The sequence below is a fragment of the Carcharhinus amblyrhynchos genome, chromosome 19, assembly GCF_965287045.1.
Source record: "Carcharhinus amblyrhynchos chromosome 19, sCarAmb.v2.hapA, whole genome shotgun sequence".
NCBI lineage: Eukaryota > Metazoa > Chordata > Chondrichthyes > Carcharhiniformes > Carcharhinidae > Carcharhinus > Carcharhinus amblyrhynchos.
The window spans coordinates 5,236,846-5,257,215 of record NC_137342.1 but is presented as its reverse complement, the minus strand read 5'-3'; the positions used below and the strand labels follow the sequence as shown (position 1 = coordinate 5,257,215).

At 47.7% G+C, this 20,370-nt stretch overlaps 1 protein-coding gene across 1 annotated transcript in view; it reads left to right on the top strand.

The window, feature by feature from the left end:
* The window catches only part of plekhg7 (pleckstrin homology domain containing, family G (with RhoGef domain) member 7), a 75,106-nt gene that overhangs the window by 36,045 nt on the left and 18,691 nt on the right, over positions 1–20,370 (top strand). Inside the window, exons 4-11 of the mRNA XM_080207798.1 lie at positions 3,094–3,227; positions 3,420–3,460; positions 6,322–6,417; positions 8,216–8,365; positions 8,793–8,888; positions 12,326–12,409; positions 14,884–14,994; positions 19,750–19,924. Of these exons, the coding sequence (XP_080063924.1) occupies positions 3,094–3,227; positions 3,420–3,460; positions 6,322–6,417; positions 8,216–8,365; positions 8,793–8,888; positions 12,326–12,409; positions 14,884–14,994; positions 19,750–19,924 (887 nt within the window). The remainder of the gene's footprint in view (positions 1–3,093; positions 3,228–3,419; positions 3,461–6,321; positions 6,418–8,215; positions 8,366–8,792; positions 8,889–12,325; positions 12,410–14,883; positions 14,995–19,749; positions 19,925–20,370) is intronic.

The window sequence follows — 20,370 nt, the reverse complement described above, 5'->3', positions numbered from 1 at the left end:
TGGCTGTGAAAAACTTCTGAGAAAGCCAATGCAGTCAACTTTCCAAACTAATCCCAGAATGCCTCCTCCTTTTAAAACGTGGCCAAGTTAGCTTTAAAGCTTAGCACAGTTAGTTACAGGGGCAGAAATATCTGAAAATAAAGTCTTTTAACTGAAATAAATCATACAAAGGATCCCACAAAAACCAACCCAGATTATTCTGAAATACATTCGACAAATGCAAACTTTTTATCTTTCTTCAACCAATTGGCATCTTTCAGCGTCTTCATAGAATCACAGAACCCTACAGTGCAGAAAGAGGCCCTTTGGCCCATCGAGTCTGCACCGAACACAATCCCACCCAGGCCCTATCCCCATATCCCTACATATTATACCCACTAATCCCTCTAACCTACGGTTTTCTAGACACTAAGGGGCAATTTCTTAGCACACCCAATCAACCTAACCCGCACATCTTTGGAGTGTGGGAGGAAACCCAGAGCACCCGGAGGAAACCCACGCAGACACGAGGAGAATGTGCAAACTCCACACAGACAGTGACCCGAGCCGGGAATTGAACCCAGGACCCTGAAGCTGTGAAGCAGCAGTGCTAACCACTGTGCTACTGTGCCGCCCGTGGAGCTACCGTACCGTCTGTTAGTGTCTGTTGCAATCCTCCTCATCTTCACGACACACGAAAACTCAGAGATGCTGAGCAGAGACTGATAGCCAAGTTCCGCACACATGAGGACGGCCTCAACCGGGACCTTGGGTTCATGTCACACTATCTGTAACCCCCATGACTTGCTTGAGCTTGCAAAATCTCACTCACTGTCCTGGCTGGAAACAATACACATCTCTTTAACCTGTGCCTAACCCTCTCTCCACTCACATTGTCTGTATCTGTAAAGGCTTGATTACCTGTAAAGACTCACATTCCAACCATTATCTTGTAATTGAGTTTGTGTCTATGTATGCCCTGTTTGTGAACCCAACTCGACACTCACCTGATGAAAGAGCAGCGCTCCGAAAGCTTGTGCTACCAAATAAGCCCGTTGAACTTTAACCTAGTGTTGTGAGACTTCTTACTGAATATAAAATTGGCATGGGGCAGGGTGTTGCCCTTTGGGATGGAACCCTAACATCAGGGTCAAGTGGGGTCACGTACCACAATGTGTGGGAAACAATGATCGGGAAGTGACTTCTCCAAATCAGTTAATGGTCAGAGAGTAGGCTCTGTGCCCGCTTACAGATAGAGGAGGGGGGGGGGTTCTTGATGCTGGAAGGTCAAGGGGCAATAGGAAGCCCTTCAGCACTGAAGCAGCCTGCAGCTCGGGTAAGAGATGGGGGAGAGGGGAGGGGAGGGAAGGAGTGAGGGGGGCTTCCGTTTTGGTAAAAATGATTTCAGCAGCCAGGACACCAATGTGGAGGGGTTGGGGAGAGAACCCCTTCCCTGGGCCACCTGCAGCTGTGGACAAGCAGGTAGGGGAGAGCCTCAAACTCTGCTTGGAGTGCTGACCCAGTATAAGCAGCATGAATGAACAACAACGCACTGCATTTATATAACCCCTAAACCCTAAGGAAAGCAGTGTGAAGATGCCAGGTTGATTCTACCTTAGACTGCCGATTGGTTGAAGAAAGCCCTGCTTGTGGCGCGAGGCACGTGTGAGTAATAATGAGGCAAGTTTAGAAACCGTTCTGATGAAAGATCAGGGCGGCACAGTGGTTAGCACTGCTGCCCCACAGCGCCAGGGACCCAGGTTTGATTCCCTGGTCTGAGTCACTGTCTGTATGGAGTTTGCACATTCTCCCCATGTCTCCATGGGTTTGCCCGGGGTGCCCTGGTTTCCTCCCACAGTCCGAAAGACATGCCGGTTGTGTGCATTGATCTGAACAGATGCCAGAGGGAACTAGGGGAATATTACAGTAACTTCATTGCAGTGTTAATATAAGCCTTACTTGTGACTAATAAATAAACTTTTACTTTGAAAGATTGAAAAAAGTTTGCATTTATATAACGTATTTTGGAACATTCTGGGTTGGATTATATAGGATCCTTTGTATGGTTTGCTTCAGTTAAAAGACTTTTAAGATATTTCTGCTTATGCTAAGCTTCAACGCTAACTTGGCCACATTTTAAACATAGCAGACATTCTGGGATTAGCTTGGAAGTTGGCAGCATTTTTTTGAAAATAATCTTGCAGGCAAAGCTTTCTCATAAACCCAGACAGAAATTTTTCACAGCCACAGCTGCCAGTTGTTTATGAAAGTTAGGGACACAGTTTGGACCCACAATTTCAATAACACTGATAAGAATTCATATATTGTAGTGACAGTTATTTGTTCAGTTCAGTTCAGTCCTGGCAAGGTTTGGATCAAGTCTGTATCAGGACTAGCTTCTGCTGGTCGCTCTCTGTCTCTCTCTTTGTCTCTCTCTCTCTCTCTCTCTCTCTCTCTCTGTCTCTCTCTGTGTCCCTCTCTCTCTGTCTCTGTCTCTGTCTCTATCTATCTCTCTCTGTCTCTATCTATCTCTCTCTGTCTCTATCTCTCTCTCTCTCTCTGTCTCTGTCTCTCTCTCTCTCTCTCTGTCTCTGTCTCTCTCTCTCTCTCTCTGTCTCTGTCTCTCTCTCTCTCTCTGTCTCTCTCTGTATCTCTCTCTCTCGCTCTCTCTGTATCTCTGTCTCTGTCTCTCTCTGTGTCTCTGTCTCTGTCTGTCTCTCTCTCGCTGTCTCTGTCTCTCTCTCTCTCTCTCTCGGGTCTCTCTGTGGGTTTTCTCCGGGAGCTTGGTTTCTTCCCATAATCCAAAGATGTGCAGGTTAGGTGGATTGGCCATGCCAAATTGCACCTGAGTGTCCCAAAGCTGTGTAGATTAGGGGGATTAGAAGGGTAAATGCATGGGGTTACAGGGATAGAGCGGGGCAGGATGCTCACTGCAGATCTGATTGGCCTCTTTCTGCACTGTAGGGAATCTATGGATTCTAAAAGTGATATCCTTAGAGATGGAGATGGATGTTAATTATTCTTGCTCCATGTAAGATCCCTTAATCCAGTCGTGTTTAAATAAACCCATTAAAAATTGTCCTCTTGTTATGCTTATCCCTCTCTCTGTTACAGGTCTTTGTCTCACCGTCGGCGCAGTTCTTTGGTTGTTTGTTTACCTGAGCTGGAGATATTTCCCGGGGATTTATTAATTTCTAATGGTGCAGAGCACCTTTACCGTACAGCGTCAACACCCATCCTCAATACAGGTAAGCCCACTGACCTGTGTACAAGTCAGATAGGATCTTCCACAGCCTGTTTGCTTTGTCAATAACTCATATTTCAGAAGCTTGGTGTTGTGGGTACTCAGTGGGTTTGCGCATTGGGTAATTTGAAGAAGGAAGTGCGATCTGCCGGAGAGGATGGCAACATTCTAAAGCTGCCCCAACTTTCTCTTTCAGAATCCAAGAAGTCAAAGTGGCCGTTCACCAAACGAGGAATGGTAATGCTGTGTAATGTTTTAGTAGACTGTTTAATGTTCTGGCACTCCCTCAGGTTTTGGAGGTGGAACCTGTGACAGACTGAACAAATAGTTATATACATTGGGCAACTTGTGTCAAACACTTCCCAAGATAGCAGTGAGTTTGTGCCTCAGTCACCTCCTTGTACATGAGATTGGGGAGGTTCTGTTTACAGTGATTCTCACAAACCTAGATAAATTTAGCAGGTACAAACTTGTCTAACCTGAAGCTTAATCCTAAAGCGCTGTACCTCGGGTGATATTAGGTTTGAAGTTTCAAACTTATTCATTTGTGTCACAAGTAGGCCTACATTAACACTGCAATGAAGTTACTGTGAAAATCCCCTAGTTGACACTCTGGTGCCTGTTCAGGTACACTGAGGGAGAGTTTAGCATGGCCAGCACACTTAACCAGCACATGTTTCGGACTGTGGGAAGAAATCGGAGCACCTGGAGGAAACCCACACAGATACGCGAAGAATGTGCAAACTCCACACAGACAGTGACCTGGGTCACTGACGCTGTGAGACAGCAGTGCTAACCGCTGTACCACTGTGCAGTCACGTGTCAGTAACACCAATGACTAAGATACAGTTTCTTTCTTACAATAAGCACAGATGTAAAATACCCCATTTAACTGAAGGACTATTTAACATAGCCATTTAACTATTAAATTAACCATCTAACCTCTTAATTATTTATATATAATTAACAAATATCCTCCTGTAGGAACAAACCCAACTTTCCAATTAAGCAGGTTTTTGTTCATTTCTCTCCCTGGGCTCTTTCCTTCAGTAACTGAGTTCAGAGATCTGATATCATAGAAACCCTTCAGTACAGAAAGAGACCATTTGGCCCATCGAGTCTGCATTGACCACAATCCCACCCAGGCCCTACATATTACACCCACTAATCCCTCTAACCTATACATCTCAGGACTCTAAGGAGCAATTTTAGCACAGCCAATCAACCTAACCCGCACATCTTTGGACTGTGGGAGGAAACCGGAGCACCCGGAGGAAACCCACACAGACATGAGGAGAATGTGCAAACTCCACACAGACAGTGACCCGAGCCGGGAATCGAACCCAGGTCCCTGGAGCTGTGAAGCAGCAGTGCTAACCACTGTGCTACCGTGCTGCCGTTGAGGCTCCTTGAGCCTCATCGTAAGTGTTCCCTGTATCTGTCCATTACGTTGTAATCAATTATGGGTTATAATCAGTGATGTTTTTTGTTCAGCCCTCTCTGCCTCATCTTTCTCCACTGGGCAGTCGATATGTGTGTGGAGCAGCGACAGTGATTCGAACCAGGTTGAACCAGTTTACTATCGAACCATAGAAACCCTACAGTGCAGAAAGAGGCCCTTCGGCCCATCGAGTCTGCACCGAACACAATCCCACCCAGGCCCTACCCCCATATCCCTACACATTATACCCACTAATCCCTCTAACCTAAGCATCCTAGGACACTAAGGGGCAATTTCTTAGCATGGTCAATCAACCTAACCTGCACATCTTTGGACTGTGGGAGGAAACCGGAGCACCTGGAGGAAACCCAAGCAGACACGAGGAGAATGTGCAAACTCCACACAGACGGTGACCCGAGCCTGGAATCAAACCCAGAACCCTGGAGCTGTGAAGCAGCAGTGCTAACCGCTGTGCTACCATGCCACCCCACTGTCCCCTAACACGAGGAGTAACGGTCAACTGTGACACTGTGACCCCTGTCCCCAGCACAGGTCAGCTAACTGGGCTGGAGTAGGGGTTAAATCCAAGTGCCCCTTGTATGGGGGGGTGGTCTGGTCTGGCTGAGCTGTTGCCTGCTGTTCCACCCTGTTGACTCATGGGTGCAAGTTACAACTTACTGTTGTCCTATCTCAATGTATTCACGTTTGGAATGAAAGATAAATGAGAACACTCTCTTACTGGTACCAGAACAATATTACAGTCTTAGGATCAGGTTTAATACCAGTGAAAACTCCAATGGTTTAGACTGTTAATCCAGAGACCGCCACCAGTGCCACCCCCACCACTACCATCATCCCCTCCAACACCGAAGTAACTAGAAGGTGGGTAATAAATGCCTAGCTCGCCTGAGATGCCCACACCTTGTGAGTGAAGGCTTTAGCAGGAGCACACAGTCAGGGGAGAGACACGGGCACAAATAGCACACACAGAAAATGAGAGGCCACTGAACAATTTCCGGATTGTTCTTTTTCAACTGTCATCAAATTGTGATTGGTGTAGGTGGCGTTTCTGACAAGGATAGGGAGTGAGGAGGGCGGAGGGGGAGAGGCCTCCAGACACATGGGTCGCACAAGTCTCCGAGGGGTCAGGGAACACCCTGGCCAGCTGGAGATATATTTAAGGATTGTGGTAAATTGATCTTGACTTTCCCAAAACCAAATCCTTATACAATCAGACAACACCCCTCCGAATCCTGTCTGACAGAGGTGCAAATGAAGTCATAGAATCATAGAACCCTACAGTTTAGAAAGAGGCCCTTTGGCCCATCCAGTCTGCACCGAACACAATCCCACCCAGGCCCTACCCCCATATCCCTACATATTATACCCACTAATCCCCTCTAACCTACACATCCCTGGACACTAAGGGGCAATTTCTTAGCACGGCCAATCAACCTAACCCGCACATCTTTGGACTGTGGGAGGAAACCCACGCAGACACGAGGAGAATGTGCAAACTCCACACAGACAGTGACCCGAGCCGAGAATCAAACCCAGGACCCTGGAGCTGTGAAGCAGCAGTGCTAACCACTGTGCTACCGTGCCGTATTTATCACACTAAATCCACACATTCCATGTTCTACGTTTCTGGTTTCAGAATAAAGTGAAACAAAAGCAGATGTCGGACCTGGAGAACCTTCTGTCCTCACTTGAGATTGGGAACTGCACAGATTTCGGCTTCCAGCAATACAAGGTATTTTGTTCTGACTCATCGCGATTACTGATCTGTCTTCACACGCACCCTCTCTCTGCCATGAGTTCAGACTCCGCAAGGAATGCTGCTGATTCTGAGGCATTTCCTCACTCACATAATTTGCTGTGAATGCTCCCTCTTAGGAACAGGAAGCCTGTATAACCTGTACCACCATTCCGTTTACCCAGCCTATCCCGCGATGTATCGATTAAACTGGACCAGCTGATGGGCACCACGACAGCTCAGTGACTATCACTGTTTGCTGGTGCAGATACATGGATTTGGGCCGGTGTCTGCGGGAGTTTGCACATTCTCCCCGTGCTTGCATGGGTTTTCTCCGGGTGCTCCAGTTTCCTCCCACACCCCAAAGATGTGCTCTTAGGCGGATTGGTGTAACAAATTGTCGCTAAATTAGTCTCCCCTCAATCTGGTTTCCAATGTGGAGTGCCATAAGCGCAGACAGGAGTCATGGGTGGAAGAGGGAACTCATAATGTTGAAATGGCGGCATGGGCTCGTTGGGCCGAAGGGCCTGTTTCCTGTGCTGTGTTGTTCTTTGTTCTATCACTTAGCAAACACACACCCATTCAGTCCTAAAAGTCGCACTTCCATGTACAAACTGTTGAGAGAAGGTTCTAGATTTTCATTACTCTGTGTTAAAAACATGTTTTTTGATTTTCATATAATCATAGAACCCTACAGTGCAGAAAGAGGCCCTTCAGCCCATTGAGTCTGCACCGAACACAATCCCACCCAGGCCCTACCCCCACATCCCTACATATTTTACCCACTAATCCCTCTAACCTACACATCCCTGGACACTAAGGGGCAATTTCTTAGCATGGCCAATCAACCAAACCCGCACATCTTTGGACTCCTAAGTAGCTGAGTCTGTGTTTAAGTTTTTACCACCTAATTCTAGGCCCTATCCCCACTGGAAAGAATGTCTCCCCATCCATCCTGTTGAATTCTTTTATCAATGGTTCCAAAGGGATGGTGCCCAGAACTGAATATGACTCCAGTTGAGGTCTTTCACAGTTAAAGAGCTAAGGTTTCCCTCATAAATGGGTCCTCTGATATTCGGGAGTCAGCCAATCATAGACAGTGTAGAAGGAGGCCATTTGGCCCATCAAGTCTGCAGAGTATTTTACCTACGCCCACCCTACGTAACCACATTTATCATGGCTTATCTATTTAACCAACACATCTTGGGACACTAAGGGGCAATTTAGCGTGGCCAGTCCCTCTAATCAGCATATCTTTGGAGGAAATTGGAGCACCCGGAGGAAACCCACACAGACATGGGGAGAACATGCAAACTCCACACAGACAGCAACCCAAGCTGGGAATCGAATCTTGGTCCCTGGCACTGTGAGGCAGCAGCGCGTGCCACCATGCCACTCATGTTTCTGTGCCTGTTGTTTGTCTCAATGCATACACCCTATTGATATAGAAATCATTGAATGGCTGCAGTACAGAAAGAGGCCATTCAGCCCATCATACCCTCATTGGCTCTCTGCAAGAGCTGCTCACCTAATCCCATTTGCCTGCCTTTTCCCTGGTTCCTGCAAATATTCTCTCTTTGGGTAATTATCCAGTTTCCATGTGAAAACCACAGTTGAATCTGCCTCCCCCACGCTCTCAGGTCGTGTGTTCTGGACCCAACCATTTGCTGATAAATGGCCAATCCCTTCCTTCTATGCGCTTGTCCCCTCTGCCAGAGGGAAGAGTTTCTACTTTATCAGAGCCCTGGTGATTTTCAAAGTATCTGTTTCTATAATAATGCATCTCTCCTGTCAGGATAAAAGCTGGACATACGCGATGAAGATCCAGAAGTTTAACCCAGAGGCCAAGGTTGAACATAAGGATAAAAGGCTACAACAGGCCATGTGGGAGATCTTCACCAGTGAATGTGCCTACCTCAGAGACAAGTTATTGGTGATGGAGAAGGTGGGTTTGTAACTGTGCCCAGCACTGCTGGCTTAACTGTTAAAGGTGTTAATATGAAACAAGTCAGGGGTATCTGGAACAGATTCCATGTGTGGTGGAGCTGCTGAATGTGGGTTTCCTTCGGGTGCTCCGGTTTCCTCCCACACTCTGAAGATTAGGTGCACTGGCTGTGCTAAAATTCTGCCTCGATGTGCCCAAACAGGTGCCGGATTGTGGCGACTGGGGGATTTTCACAGTAACTCCATTGCAGTGTTAATGTAAGCCTACTCGTGACTAATAAATAAATTTTACTTTATTTTAGAGTCCCGCCTGATCACGTGGCTGTCAAAGCCTCACCCCCTCGAAGGGGCCACGTTACCACGGTTAATATGGACTTTGACTCCCCCATTTTTTTTAGAAGTTTCTCACTGTTGTTTCTGTTTTCAAGGTCTTCCTGAATACATTGAAACACCTACAGTGCCAGGGGTGGCTTCTGGACGTTGATTCTTGGAGACTGTTTGCGAACCTCGAGGAACTGTCCGAGGTGAGTAGAGCTGGGAGAATGGGCAGCAGCGTTATACCAGTCTGACACTGGCAATGTGCTCCGACTTAGAGATGGATCTCTGTACTGGGGTCAGTGTACCTCAGGTGGACAGGAGGAACAGAGGTCATAACTTCAGCTGGGCCTCAAACTAGTGGGCGTGACCTTTCCTTTCCTTTCCTTCCCTACTGTGGGTGGCACGGTAGCACAGTGGTCAGCGCTGCTGCTTCACAGCTCCAGGGTCCTGGGTTCGATTCCCGGCTCGGGTCACTGTCTATGTGGAGTTTGCACATTCTCCTCATGTCTGCGTGGGTTTCCTCCGGGCGCTCCGGTTTTCTCCCACAGTCCAAAGATGTGCGGGTTAGGTTGATTGGCCATGCTAAATTGACTGTAGATGCATAGGTTAGAGGATTAGTGGGTAAAATATGCTTGGATATGGGGGTAGGGTCTGGGTAGGATTGTGGTTGGCGCAGACTCGATGGGCCAAATGGCCTCTTTCTGTACTATAGGGTTTCTTTCTATGATTCCTTTATCATACACCACATTTCAAAGCTTCAGCCTGTGTTGAAAGCTTAATTTTCACCTTAATTTTCCTTTGCATTTATCAAAGTTTAAAGAAAGTTTTTATTGAAAAAGAGATCGGAACAAACAAAGTACAATGCAATGAAACAGCAGTAATGTAATTAATAAATAGAAACTATGCAAAAGAGAAAAAAAAGTAGGTTCAAAAATTACCAGCCTTTTCCCCATAACCCCTGATCCCCTTATTAATCAAAAACCTATCTATCTCTGTCTTAAAGACACTCAATGACCCGGCCTCCACTGCCTTCTGCGGCAAAGAGTTCCACAGATTCACCACTCTCTGGCTGAAGAAGAGGGATCTTATTGAAACTTACAGGATACTGCGAGGCCTGGATAGAATGGACGTGGAGAGGATGTTTTCATTAGTATGCAAAATTAGGAACCAGAGGGCACAACCTCAGGCTAAAGGGATGATCCTTTAAAACAGAGATGAGGAGGAATTCCTTCAGCCAGAGAGTGGTGAATCTGTGGAACTCTTTGCCTCAGAAGGCAGTGGAGGCCAAGTCATTGAGTGCCTTTAAGACAGAGATAATAGGCTCTTGATTAATAAGAGGATCAGGGGTTATGGGGAAAAGGCGGGAGAATGGAGATGAGAAAAATATCAGCCATGATTGAATGACAGAGCAGACTTGATGGGCCGAATGGCCTAATTCTGCTCCTATGTCTTATGGTGACGCACACTCCAAAAATAGTAGCTTGGTCATATAGAACTTGAGTTTTTCTGAAAAAAGAGACGTGAATCATTGAATCCCTACTGTGCAAAGGAGACCATTCAGTCCATCGAGCCTGCACTGACAACAATCCCACCAGGCCCTACCCCCATGACCCCACATATTTAGCATGCTAATCCCCTAACACTAAGGGGCAGTGCAGCATGGCCAATCCGCCTAACCCACACATCTTTGGACTGTGGGAGGAAACCGGAGCACTCGGAGGAAACCCACACAGACACGAGGAAAATATGCAAACTCCACACAGACAGCGAGCCAAGCCAGGAATCGAACCCAGGTTGCTGGCACTGTGGGGCAGCAGTGCTAACCACTGTACCACTGTGTGCTGCCTCATAGAATATAGAACATAGAACATAGCCTTATGCTGCCAAAGTTTGCACTCCGCAGGACAGAACATAGAACCCTACAGTACAGAAAGAGGCCCTTTGGCCCATCGAGTCTGCACCAAACACAATCCCACCCAGGCCCTAACCCCACATCCCTACATATTATACCCACTAATCCCTCTAACCTACACATCCCTAGACACTAAGGGGCAATTTCTTAGCATGGCCAATGAATCTAATCTACACATCTTTGGACAGAGAGAGGAATTCCAAGTTTCAAGGTGTTCAACAATTTATTCTGCAGGAGAAAAGAGATTGGTTGGCAAGTCAACTCTGGTTGAGGTGTCATCAAGGAGAATGCACCAGGCAACTGTTGTCCCCAAACTTTTGTCTAATTCAAAATAGGCACAATGCCTGGACATGTTCAGTTACGAGTGGTGTGCCTCAGGGATCTGTTTTGGGGCCACTGCTGTTTGTAATTTTTATTAATGATCTGGATGAGGGTATAGTTGGGTGGATTAGTAAGTTTGCTGATGACACCAAAGTCGGAGGTGTGGTAGATTGTGAGGAAGGGTGTCATAGTTTGCAGGGTGACTTAGAAAGGTTGCAGAGCTGGGCCGCGAGGTGGCGGATGGAGTTTAATGTGGAGAAGTGTGAGGTAATTCATTTTGGTAGGAATAACAGATGTGTTGAGTATAGGGCTAACGGGAGGACTTTGAATAGTGTGGAGGAGCAGAGGGATCTAGGTGTATGTGTACATAGATCCCTGAAAGTTGGCAATCAAGTAGATAAGGTTGTTAAGAAGGCATACGGTGTCTTGGCGTTTATTGGTAGGGGGATTGAATTTAGGAGTCGCAGCGTCATGATGCAACTGTACACAACTCTGGTGCGGCCGCACTTGGAGTATTGTGTGCAGTTCTGGTCCCCACATTACAGGAAGGATGTAGAGGCTTTGGAGAGGGTGCAGAGGAGGTTTACCAGGATGTTGCCTGGTATGGAGGGGAGATCCTATGAGGAGAGACTGAGAGATTTGGGGTTGTTTTCGCTGGAAAGAAGGCGGCTAAGAGGGGACCTTATTGAAACATATAAGATGATTAGAGGTTTAGACAGGGTGGATAGTGATAGCCTTTTTCCTAGGATGGAGAAAGCTAGCACGAGGGGGCACGGCTTTAAATTAAGCGGGGGTAGTTATAGGACTGATGTCAGGGGTAGGTTCTTTACCCAGAGGGTGGTGAGGGACTGGAATGCCCTGCCAGCTGCAGTTGTAAATGCGCCTAGTTTGGGGGCGTTTAAGAGATCTGTGGATAGGTTTATGGACGAAATGGGATTGGTTTAGATTAGTGGGTTAGTGTTGTTTTTTTTAAAAAAGCTGGTCGGCGCAACATCGTGGGCCGAAGGGCCTGTTCTACGCTGTTATGTTCTATGTTCCTTTTGTCTGCACAGGACAGGTCCCTGTGTATGAATATGTGTACCTTCTAGCAAACGCCAGTGAGCCACACTGCACGCCCAACTGTCTATCTTCAATTGGTTGTCAGTGTACTTAGCATACTCAGGAGTATTAGATAGTGTTGACCAATTGTGGAATCACAACTAGCATTGGACACTGTTTGGTTCTGAGTTAATTTACTTGTTTTTCTTTTTTGAGCCTTTTTGGTCTTTTTTTTTGAGCAACAATCCAAAAAATTTCAAGTAATTTGAATTTTGGACAGAACACAAGTTGTATTTGAGCAACTATGATACAAGGTGTTACATATCTCACATTTCAAATGTCGTAATCCTGTGCATTGTTTGATCATATTAGGTGAGCCTGGATTTCTTGACCAGTCTCCTGGATACAATTCAGAACTCCTGGAAGCTATCATCACTCATTCCTGTGTTGTCAAAGGTATTTGCTGCTAAATATTTACCATATGGGATTTTTAATGTTGAAACCAGAAGGAACTAATCTTGAATGATAACCATGTTACAGCCTTTAACTCCGTCATAACCAGTGTGCCCTGGAGTTCATGATCTCAGAGTGCCTCTTGACTCTCTGCACCATGAAAGGTTGCTATAGAACGGTTGACAGTATGAGCCCTGGCTGGTTAGTTACCCCTTGTGCTGAAGCAATCAGTTAGAGCACCCTTAATGCTGCTGAGCTGAGACAGGTTGGGTACAAAACCTAGCCTGTTCCTTCCCTCATGTTTTAGTCTTGCCCAATGCTAATCAAACGGAAAATTCCAACACAACAGCACATTTTACATCCCTCCAGATTTACTGTAGAAGTTCAGTTTACAATGAAGTTACAATGAACATAGAACACTACAGCACAAACAGGCCCTTAGGCCCACAAGTTGTGCCGATCATATCGATACCTACCAGGCCATAGAACTATCTATAACTCCCAATCCCACTAAGTCCCATGAGTACATCTCCCTGTCCCTGACATCTCCTCCGTACTTGCTCCCCAGCACCTTCAACCTGTGTCCTCTCGTAGTGATCATTTCAGCCCTGGGAAATAGCCTCTGAGAATCCACCCTATCTATACCTCTCAACATCTTATAAACCTCTATCAGGTCACCTCTCAACCTTCGTCTCTCCAGGGAGAAAAGACCTAGCTCCCTCAACCTATCGTCATAAGGCATGCCTCCCAATCCAGGCAACATCCTTGTAAATCTCCTCTGCACCCTCTCAGTAGCTTCCACATCCTTCCTGTAGTGAGGCGACCAGAACTGCGCACAGTACTCCAAGTGGGGTCTGACAAGGGTCTTATAAAGCTGCAACATTATCTCCCGACTCCTAAACTCAATCCCTCAATTAATGAAGGCCAGTACACCATACGCCTTCTTGACCACATCCTCCACCTGCAAGGCCAATTTAAGAGTCCTATGGACCCGGACCCCAAGGTCCTTCTGCTCCTCAACACAGCTAAGGGTCCTACCCTTGATACTGTACTCCTTCATCCTACTTTACAATAGTGAAGTAGTCACAATTGTAAAGTAGGATATGTGCTAATCAATGGGTGCACAGCAAGACTCCACAATTTGAAAATGAGCAGATTATCTGTTCTGGCAGTGTCAGTTGATGGATAAATGTCCTGAACACTGGGAATCCAACAATGAACAATGCAGCGGTATAGAACTGGCTCCGAGACAAACATATTCCTACATTCTACTGTTGCAATTATTGAAACCTCAGAAACTTAGAGGCAGAAGGATGCCAGTCAGCCAGTCTGGTTTGTTGCCAGAGCAAATACCAAATATGTTAAGAGTGTAATCGCTGTAAAGGCAGTTGGTCTGTTTTTTGAGAGTTCATGAGAATCACTGCAAAATTCACAGAACTCTAAGTTTTGAGCCTCAGGGTGGCACAGTAGGTTAGCACTGCTGCCTCACAGCACCAGGGACCCAGGTTCAATCCTGGCATTGGGTCACTGTCTATGTGGAGTTTGCATGTTCCCCCTGTATCTGCATGGGTTTTCTCCGGATGCTCTGCTTTCCTGCCACACTCCAAAGATGTGCGGGTTAGGTGGATTGGCCATGCTTAAATTGCCCTTTAGTGTCAAGGGGACTAGTCAGGGTAAATACATGGGGATATGGGGTTAGGGCCTAGGTGGGCTTGTGGTCGGTGTAGACTTGATGGGCCGAACGACCTCGTCCTGCGCGGTAGGGATTCTATGATTGGAACATATGTGAGCAGGTGAAACTTGTCATATCATTTAATCTTGTTTTTGAACCCTCCATGGCCCCACTCCTCCCTATCTCCTCCCTAAGTTCCTCCAACGGGCAGCACGGTAACACAGTGGGTTAGCACTGCTGCTTCACAGCTCCAGGGTCCTGGGTTCGATTCCCGGCTCAGCTCGCTGTCTGTGTGGAGTTTGCACATTCTCCCAGTGTCTGCGTGGGTTTCCTCCGGGTGCTCCAGTTTCCTCCCACAGTCCAAAAATGTGCGGGTTAGGTTGATTGGCCGTGCTAAGAAATTGCCCCTTAGTGTCCAGGGATGTGTAGGTTAGAGGGATTAGCGGGTATAATATGTAGGGATATGGGGGTAGGGCCTGGGTGGGATAGTGGTCGGTGCAGACTCGATGGGCTGAAGGGCCTCTTTCTGCACTGTAGGGTTCTGTGAACTCCACAACCCCTTTGCTGTACATTTGACCAGTGAGAAAAGCAGAAAGTTAAGAAATAGGTTCAGGAGTAGACCAGACAACCTGTTGAACATGGTCCACCATTCAATACAACGCAGTCCACCCCCCTTCAGTAACATCACCACACCTGCTACACAGAACCTCATGTTGTTTTTCAGTTTGATTAGATCATTGGTTTCGTGTTTTTCTTCTTGCGATGAAAACTTTTTTTTCGCTGATACAAAAATGTTTTCCATCAGTTTCAGGAGAAGGTGTGCCGCTGTCACCAGGAGTATTGCCTGAATTATTCTTCAGCTAATCTTTACCTCAATAACCTGAAGACAAGGGAGGACTTTGGCATCTTTCTTAAAGTATGATTGCTGTTCCAATTCTCTATTTGTTTTTGGACTTTATTCTTTCACAGCCTGTAGGTGGCGCCAGCAATGCCATTTATTGCCCATCCCTAGTTGCTATTGAAATGATAGCTTTAAATTGAGGGGTGGTAATTATAGGACGGATGTCAGAGGTAGGTCCTTTACTCAGAGGGTAGTAAGGGTGTGGAATGCCCTGCCTGCAGCAGTTGTGGACTTGCCAACTTTAAGGGCATTCAAATGGTCAGTGGATAGGCATATGGATAACATTGGAATAGTTTAGGTTAGAGGGTCATTAGATTGGTTCCACTGGTCGGCGCAACATCGAGGGCCGAAGGGCCTGTACTGCGCTGTAATGTTCTGTGTTCTACGAGTGACTTGCTAGGCTGTTTGAGAGTCAGCCACATTGCTGTGGCTCTGGAGTCACATGTAGGCCAGACCAGGTAAGGACTGCAGATTTCCTTCCCTAAAGGACATCAGTGAACCAGATGGGTTTTTAGCTGACTTTCAATTCTATATTTTGATGAATTTGAACTCCAGCGGCTGCCATAGTGGGATTTGGACCCTTGCCCGCCCCCAGAGCATTAAAGTTTAGGTATAAAATTTATTTATTAGTCACAAGTAGGTTTCATTAACACTACAATGAAGTTACTGTGAAAATCCCCTAGTTGCCACACTCCGGCGCCTGTTCAGGGAGGGGCCATGCATCTAACTAGCACATCTTTCAGAGTCTGGGAGGAAACTGGAGCCCCTGGAGGAAACCCACGCAGACACGGGGAGAATGTGCACAGATGCTGACCCAAGCCGGGAATTGAACCTGGGTCCCTGGTGCTGCACTACCCACTGTGCCACCATGCTACCCATAAATTAACTTGGGCCTCTGGATTACTAGTCTTAGAACCCTACAGTGCAGAAAGGCCCATGGAGCCTACACCGAACACAATCCCACCCAGGCCCTACCCCCATATCCCTACATATTATACCCACTAATCCCTCTAACCTACACATCCCTGGACACTAAGGGGCAATTTCTTAGCACGGCCAATCAACCTAACCCACACATCTTTGGACTGTGGGAGGAAACTGGAGCACCCGGAGGAAACCCACGCAGACACGAGGAGAATGTGCAAACTCCACACAGACAGCGACCCGAATGTTACCACAACACCCCTCTGTGTGTAGGCAATGAAGGCACATTTTTACAAAGGGTGTGGTGATGTTAGTGGAAATCCAAGGATCTGTGAAATCAAATCCCATGTGGCGAGCTGCAAACCCAATGAACTGTTCAATTTGTGAGTTGACATGGAGAGCGATGAAGAAATCAGCTTTGAAAATTGGCAGACTGAAACTCACTGGCCCATTGACGTGGAGGAAGAGAACCAGTCTGGGCTGACTCCCAGGAGTGATGAGTCACAAGAACCACTGCAATGAAGTTACTGTGAATTTATTCCCTCGTTGCCACATTCCGGCACCTCTTCAGGTACACAGAGAGAGTCAGGTACACCTCTTCAGGTACACAGAGGGAGTCAGGTACACCTCTTCAGGTACACAGAGGGAGTCAGGTACACCTCTTCAGGTACACAGAGGGAGTCAGGTACACCTGTTCAGGTACACAGAGGGAGTCAGGTACACCTCTTCAGGTACACGGAGGGAGTCAGGTACGCCTGTTCAGGGACAGGGAGGGAGTCAGATACACCTGTTCAGGTACACGGAGGGAGTCCGGTACGCCTGTTCAGGTACACAGAGGGAGTCCAGTATGCCTGTTCAGGTACACAGAGAGTCAGGTACGCCTGTTCAGGGACACAGAGGGAGTCAGGTGCGCCTGTTCAGGTACACGGAGGGAGTCAGGTACGCCTGTTCAGGGACACGGAGGGAGTCAGGTGCGCCTGTTCAGGTACACGGAGGGAGTCAGGTACGCCTGTTCAGGTACACGGAGGGAGTCAGGTACGCCTGTTCAGGTACACGGAGGGAGTCAGGTACGCCTGTTCAGGGACACGGAGGGAGTCAGGTACACCTGTTCAGGGACACGGAGGGAGTCAGGTACACCTGTTCAGGGACACGGAGGGAGTCAGGTACACCTGTTCAGGGACACGGAGGGAGTCAGGTACACCTGTTCAGGGACACGGAGGGAGTCAGGTACGCCTGTTCAGGTACACGGAGGGAGTCAGGTACGCCTGTTCAGGGACACGGAGGGAGTCAGGTACGCCTGTTCAGGGACATGGAGGGAGTCAGGTACGCCTGTTCAGGGACACGGAGGGAGTCAGGTACGCCTGTTCAGGTACACGGAGGGAGTCAGGTACGCCTGTTCAGGGACACGGAGGGAGTCAGGTACACCTGTTCAGGGACACGGAGGGAGTCAGGTACACCTGTTCAGGGACACGGAGGGAGTCAGGTACGCCTGTTCAGGGACACGGAGGGAGTCAGGTACACCTGTTCAGGGACACGGTGACAAATTCAGCCACGTCACAGTGACTGCAGCTTAAGGTGAATGGCGAAAGGAGCAGAGACACAATGAGGAAAAATCTTTCTAATGCTGCAATCTAGGACGTACCACCTCAGCCTGGCTGGAGACAGATTCAGCTGAAGCTTTCAAAAGGCTCCTTACCCGAAGGGAAAGATTTTGCGGCCTGTAGGAGTAAGGAAGGGAGAGCGACTAATGGAGTCTACACTGACATAATGGCGACTGTCTCTCTTGCAATCATTCCATGATCTTATAAAATCATAAAATACCTACAAGTGCAGAAGGAGGCCATTCAGCCCATCGAGCCAGCACCGACAGCAATCCCACCCAGGCCCTATCCCTGTAACCTCACCCATTTATCCTTCTAATCCCCCAGATACTAAGGAGCAATTTAGCATGGCCAATCAACCTAACAAAGAACAACACAGCACGGGGAAACAGGCCCTTCGGCCCAATGAGCCCGCGCCGCCGTTTCAACATTGTGAGTCCCCTCTTCCACCCATGACCCTTGTCTGCACTTATGGCACTCCACACTGGAAACCAGATTGAGGGGAGACTAATTTAAGGACAATTTGTTACACCAGTCAGCCTAATAGCACATCTTTGGGTGTGGGAGGAAACCAATGCAGACACGGGGCGGGGAGTGTGTGCAAACTCCACACAGACAAGGCCGGAATTGAACCCCGGGTCCTGTGAGGCAGCAGTGTGAACCACTGTGCCAGGGTGCTGTCCTGTATATTCCTTATCCAGCCTACACCCTACGGGAGCATGGTAGCGCAGTGATTATGTTACTGGATTAGTAATCCAGAGGCTGAATAATTCAGAGAACGTGAGTGCAAATTCCGCCATCAGAATTTGAATTCAGATTAAAAAGCTTGAGACCATTAACATTGACCGTGAAGGTTATAAGAGGCCAGTGATGTGCTCACATCACGTCAGGGAAGGAATCCTGCTGTCCTCACCCAGTTCCTGCTCTGGGTGACTCACTACCCCCCCACCCTCTGAAATGGCCTAGCAAACCAATCCACAGCCTCAGACCTTGGGAGAACAGGCTATTGGGTGATAAATACCAACATCCTGAGAATTAGTTGGAAAAAAGAAACACTAAAACTTCATTCCGGTGCAAAAACCTGTGGATCCACCAAGAGATAAAAAGCTTTGGCAAGTCCACATGTTACATTTTACCATCTTTAATTGTGTATCTTAAAAGGTCATCTCAGAAACTAGACTCGTTGACTGGATATACAAGTCATGAAGACTTGATATTTCCGTTTTGTTTTAGTTCATTTACAGGATATGTCGCTGGCTAGTCCAGTCTTTATTGTCTAATTCTCATCGCGAAAGTGGCGGTGAGCCATCTCCTTGAACCACTGCAGTCCCTGAGGTGTAGGTACACCCATAGTGCTGTTAGGGCTTGAGTGCCAAGATTTTTATCCAGTGACAGTGAAGGAATGACGATTTATTTCCAGGATGGATGGGTGGGATTCTCAGAGGCTGTTTCCCAGGGCTGAAATGGTCACTACGAGAGGACACAAGTTTAAGGTGCTGGGGAGCAGGTACAGAGGAGATGTCAGGGGTAAGTTTTTCACTCAGAGGGTGGTGAGTGAGTGGAATCGGCTGCCGTCGGTGGTGATGGAGGCGAACTCGCTGGGGTCTTTTAAGAGACTTCTGGATGAGTACATGGGATTTAATGGGATTGAGGGTTATAGATAGGCCTGGTAGGTATGGATATGATCGGCGCAACTTGTGGGCCGAAGGGCCTGTTTGTGCTGTAGTGTTCTATGTTCTAAGTCAGGAATGTGAGTGACTTGCAGGTGGTGATGTATCCATGGGCCCTTGTCCCTCTAGATGATAACGGTCATGGGTTTGGAAGGTGCTGTCAAAGCAGCTTTAGCAAGTTTCTGCAGTGCATTTTGTAGAAGCTACACACTGTCACCACTGTGATGGTGGAGGGAATGAATGTTTAAGGTAGTGCCAATCAAGTGGGCTGCTTTGTCCTGGATGGCGTTGAGTTTCTTGAGTATTGTTAGAGCTTCCCCCATCCAGGCAAGTGGGGACTATTCCATCACACTCCTGACTTGTGCCTTGTAGATGGTGGGCAGTTTTTGGGAAGTTAGGAAGTGAGTTACCCCCCCCCCCCCCCCCGCCCCCACAGAATTCTCAGCCTCTAACCGGCTCTGGTAGCCACAGAGATGGTGTGAAATCCACTGGCACGGGATCTGTTGTTTGCTGTTTTGTGCTAGGCTGTGCTGTTTATTCAGAACCTTCTCTGTCTTTTCCTTGCATGGTGACAGTGGTGTGAACAGAATGAGCTATGCCAGCGCCTGCATTTGTCCGACCTGCTGGTCTCTCCCCTGCAGCGGTTGATGAAGTACCCCTTACTCCTGAGGGCCGTTTGGAAGAGGAGTACCGACGCTGCAGAGCGACAGAGCATCCATGCCGTCATCAAAAAGGTGGACAACTCGATATGTGAGTACTCCTTCCTGACTGCAGGAGATTCCGTTCAAACTGGCCTGACTGTGATTTCCAACCAGACTCACTCAGTCCCTTCCCTTACCAAAATTATAAACCTTTCCATTCTTCAAAAGCTTCAGTTCTACAGAACACTGAATGAGCGAGGAGACTACAGTGCAGTAGAGGCCCTTCAGCCCATCGAGTCTGCACCTTCCTGACCTGCCCACTTAATCCCACTTGGCCCATTGCCTTGAATGTTATGGCGTGCCAAATGTTCTCCAGGTACCTTTTAAAGGAGATGAGGCAACCCACCTCCACCACCCTCCCAGGCAGTGTATTCCATACCGTCACCACCCTCTGGGGAAAAAAAAGTTTTTCCTCAAATCCCCCCTAAACGTCCCTGCCCTCTCTTTTAAGAACATAAGAAATAGGAGCAGGAGTGGGCCATCTAGCCCCTTCGA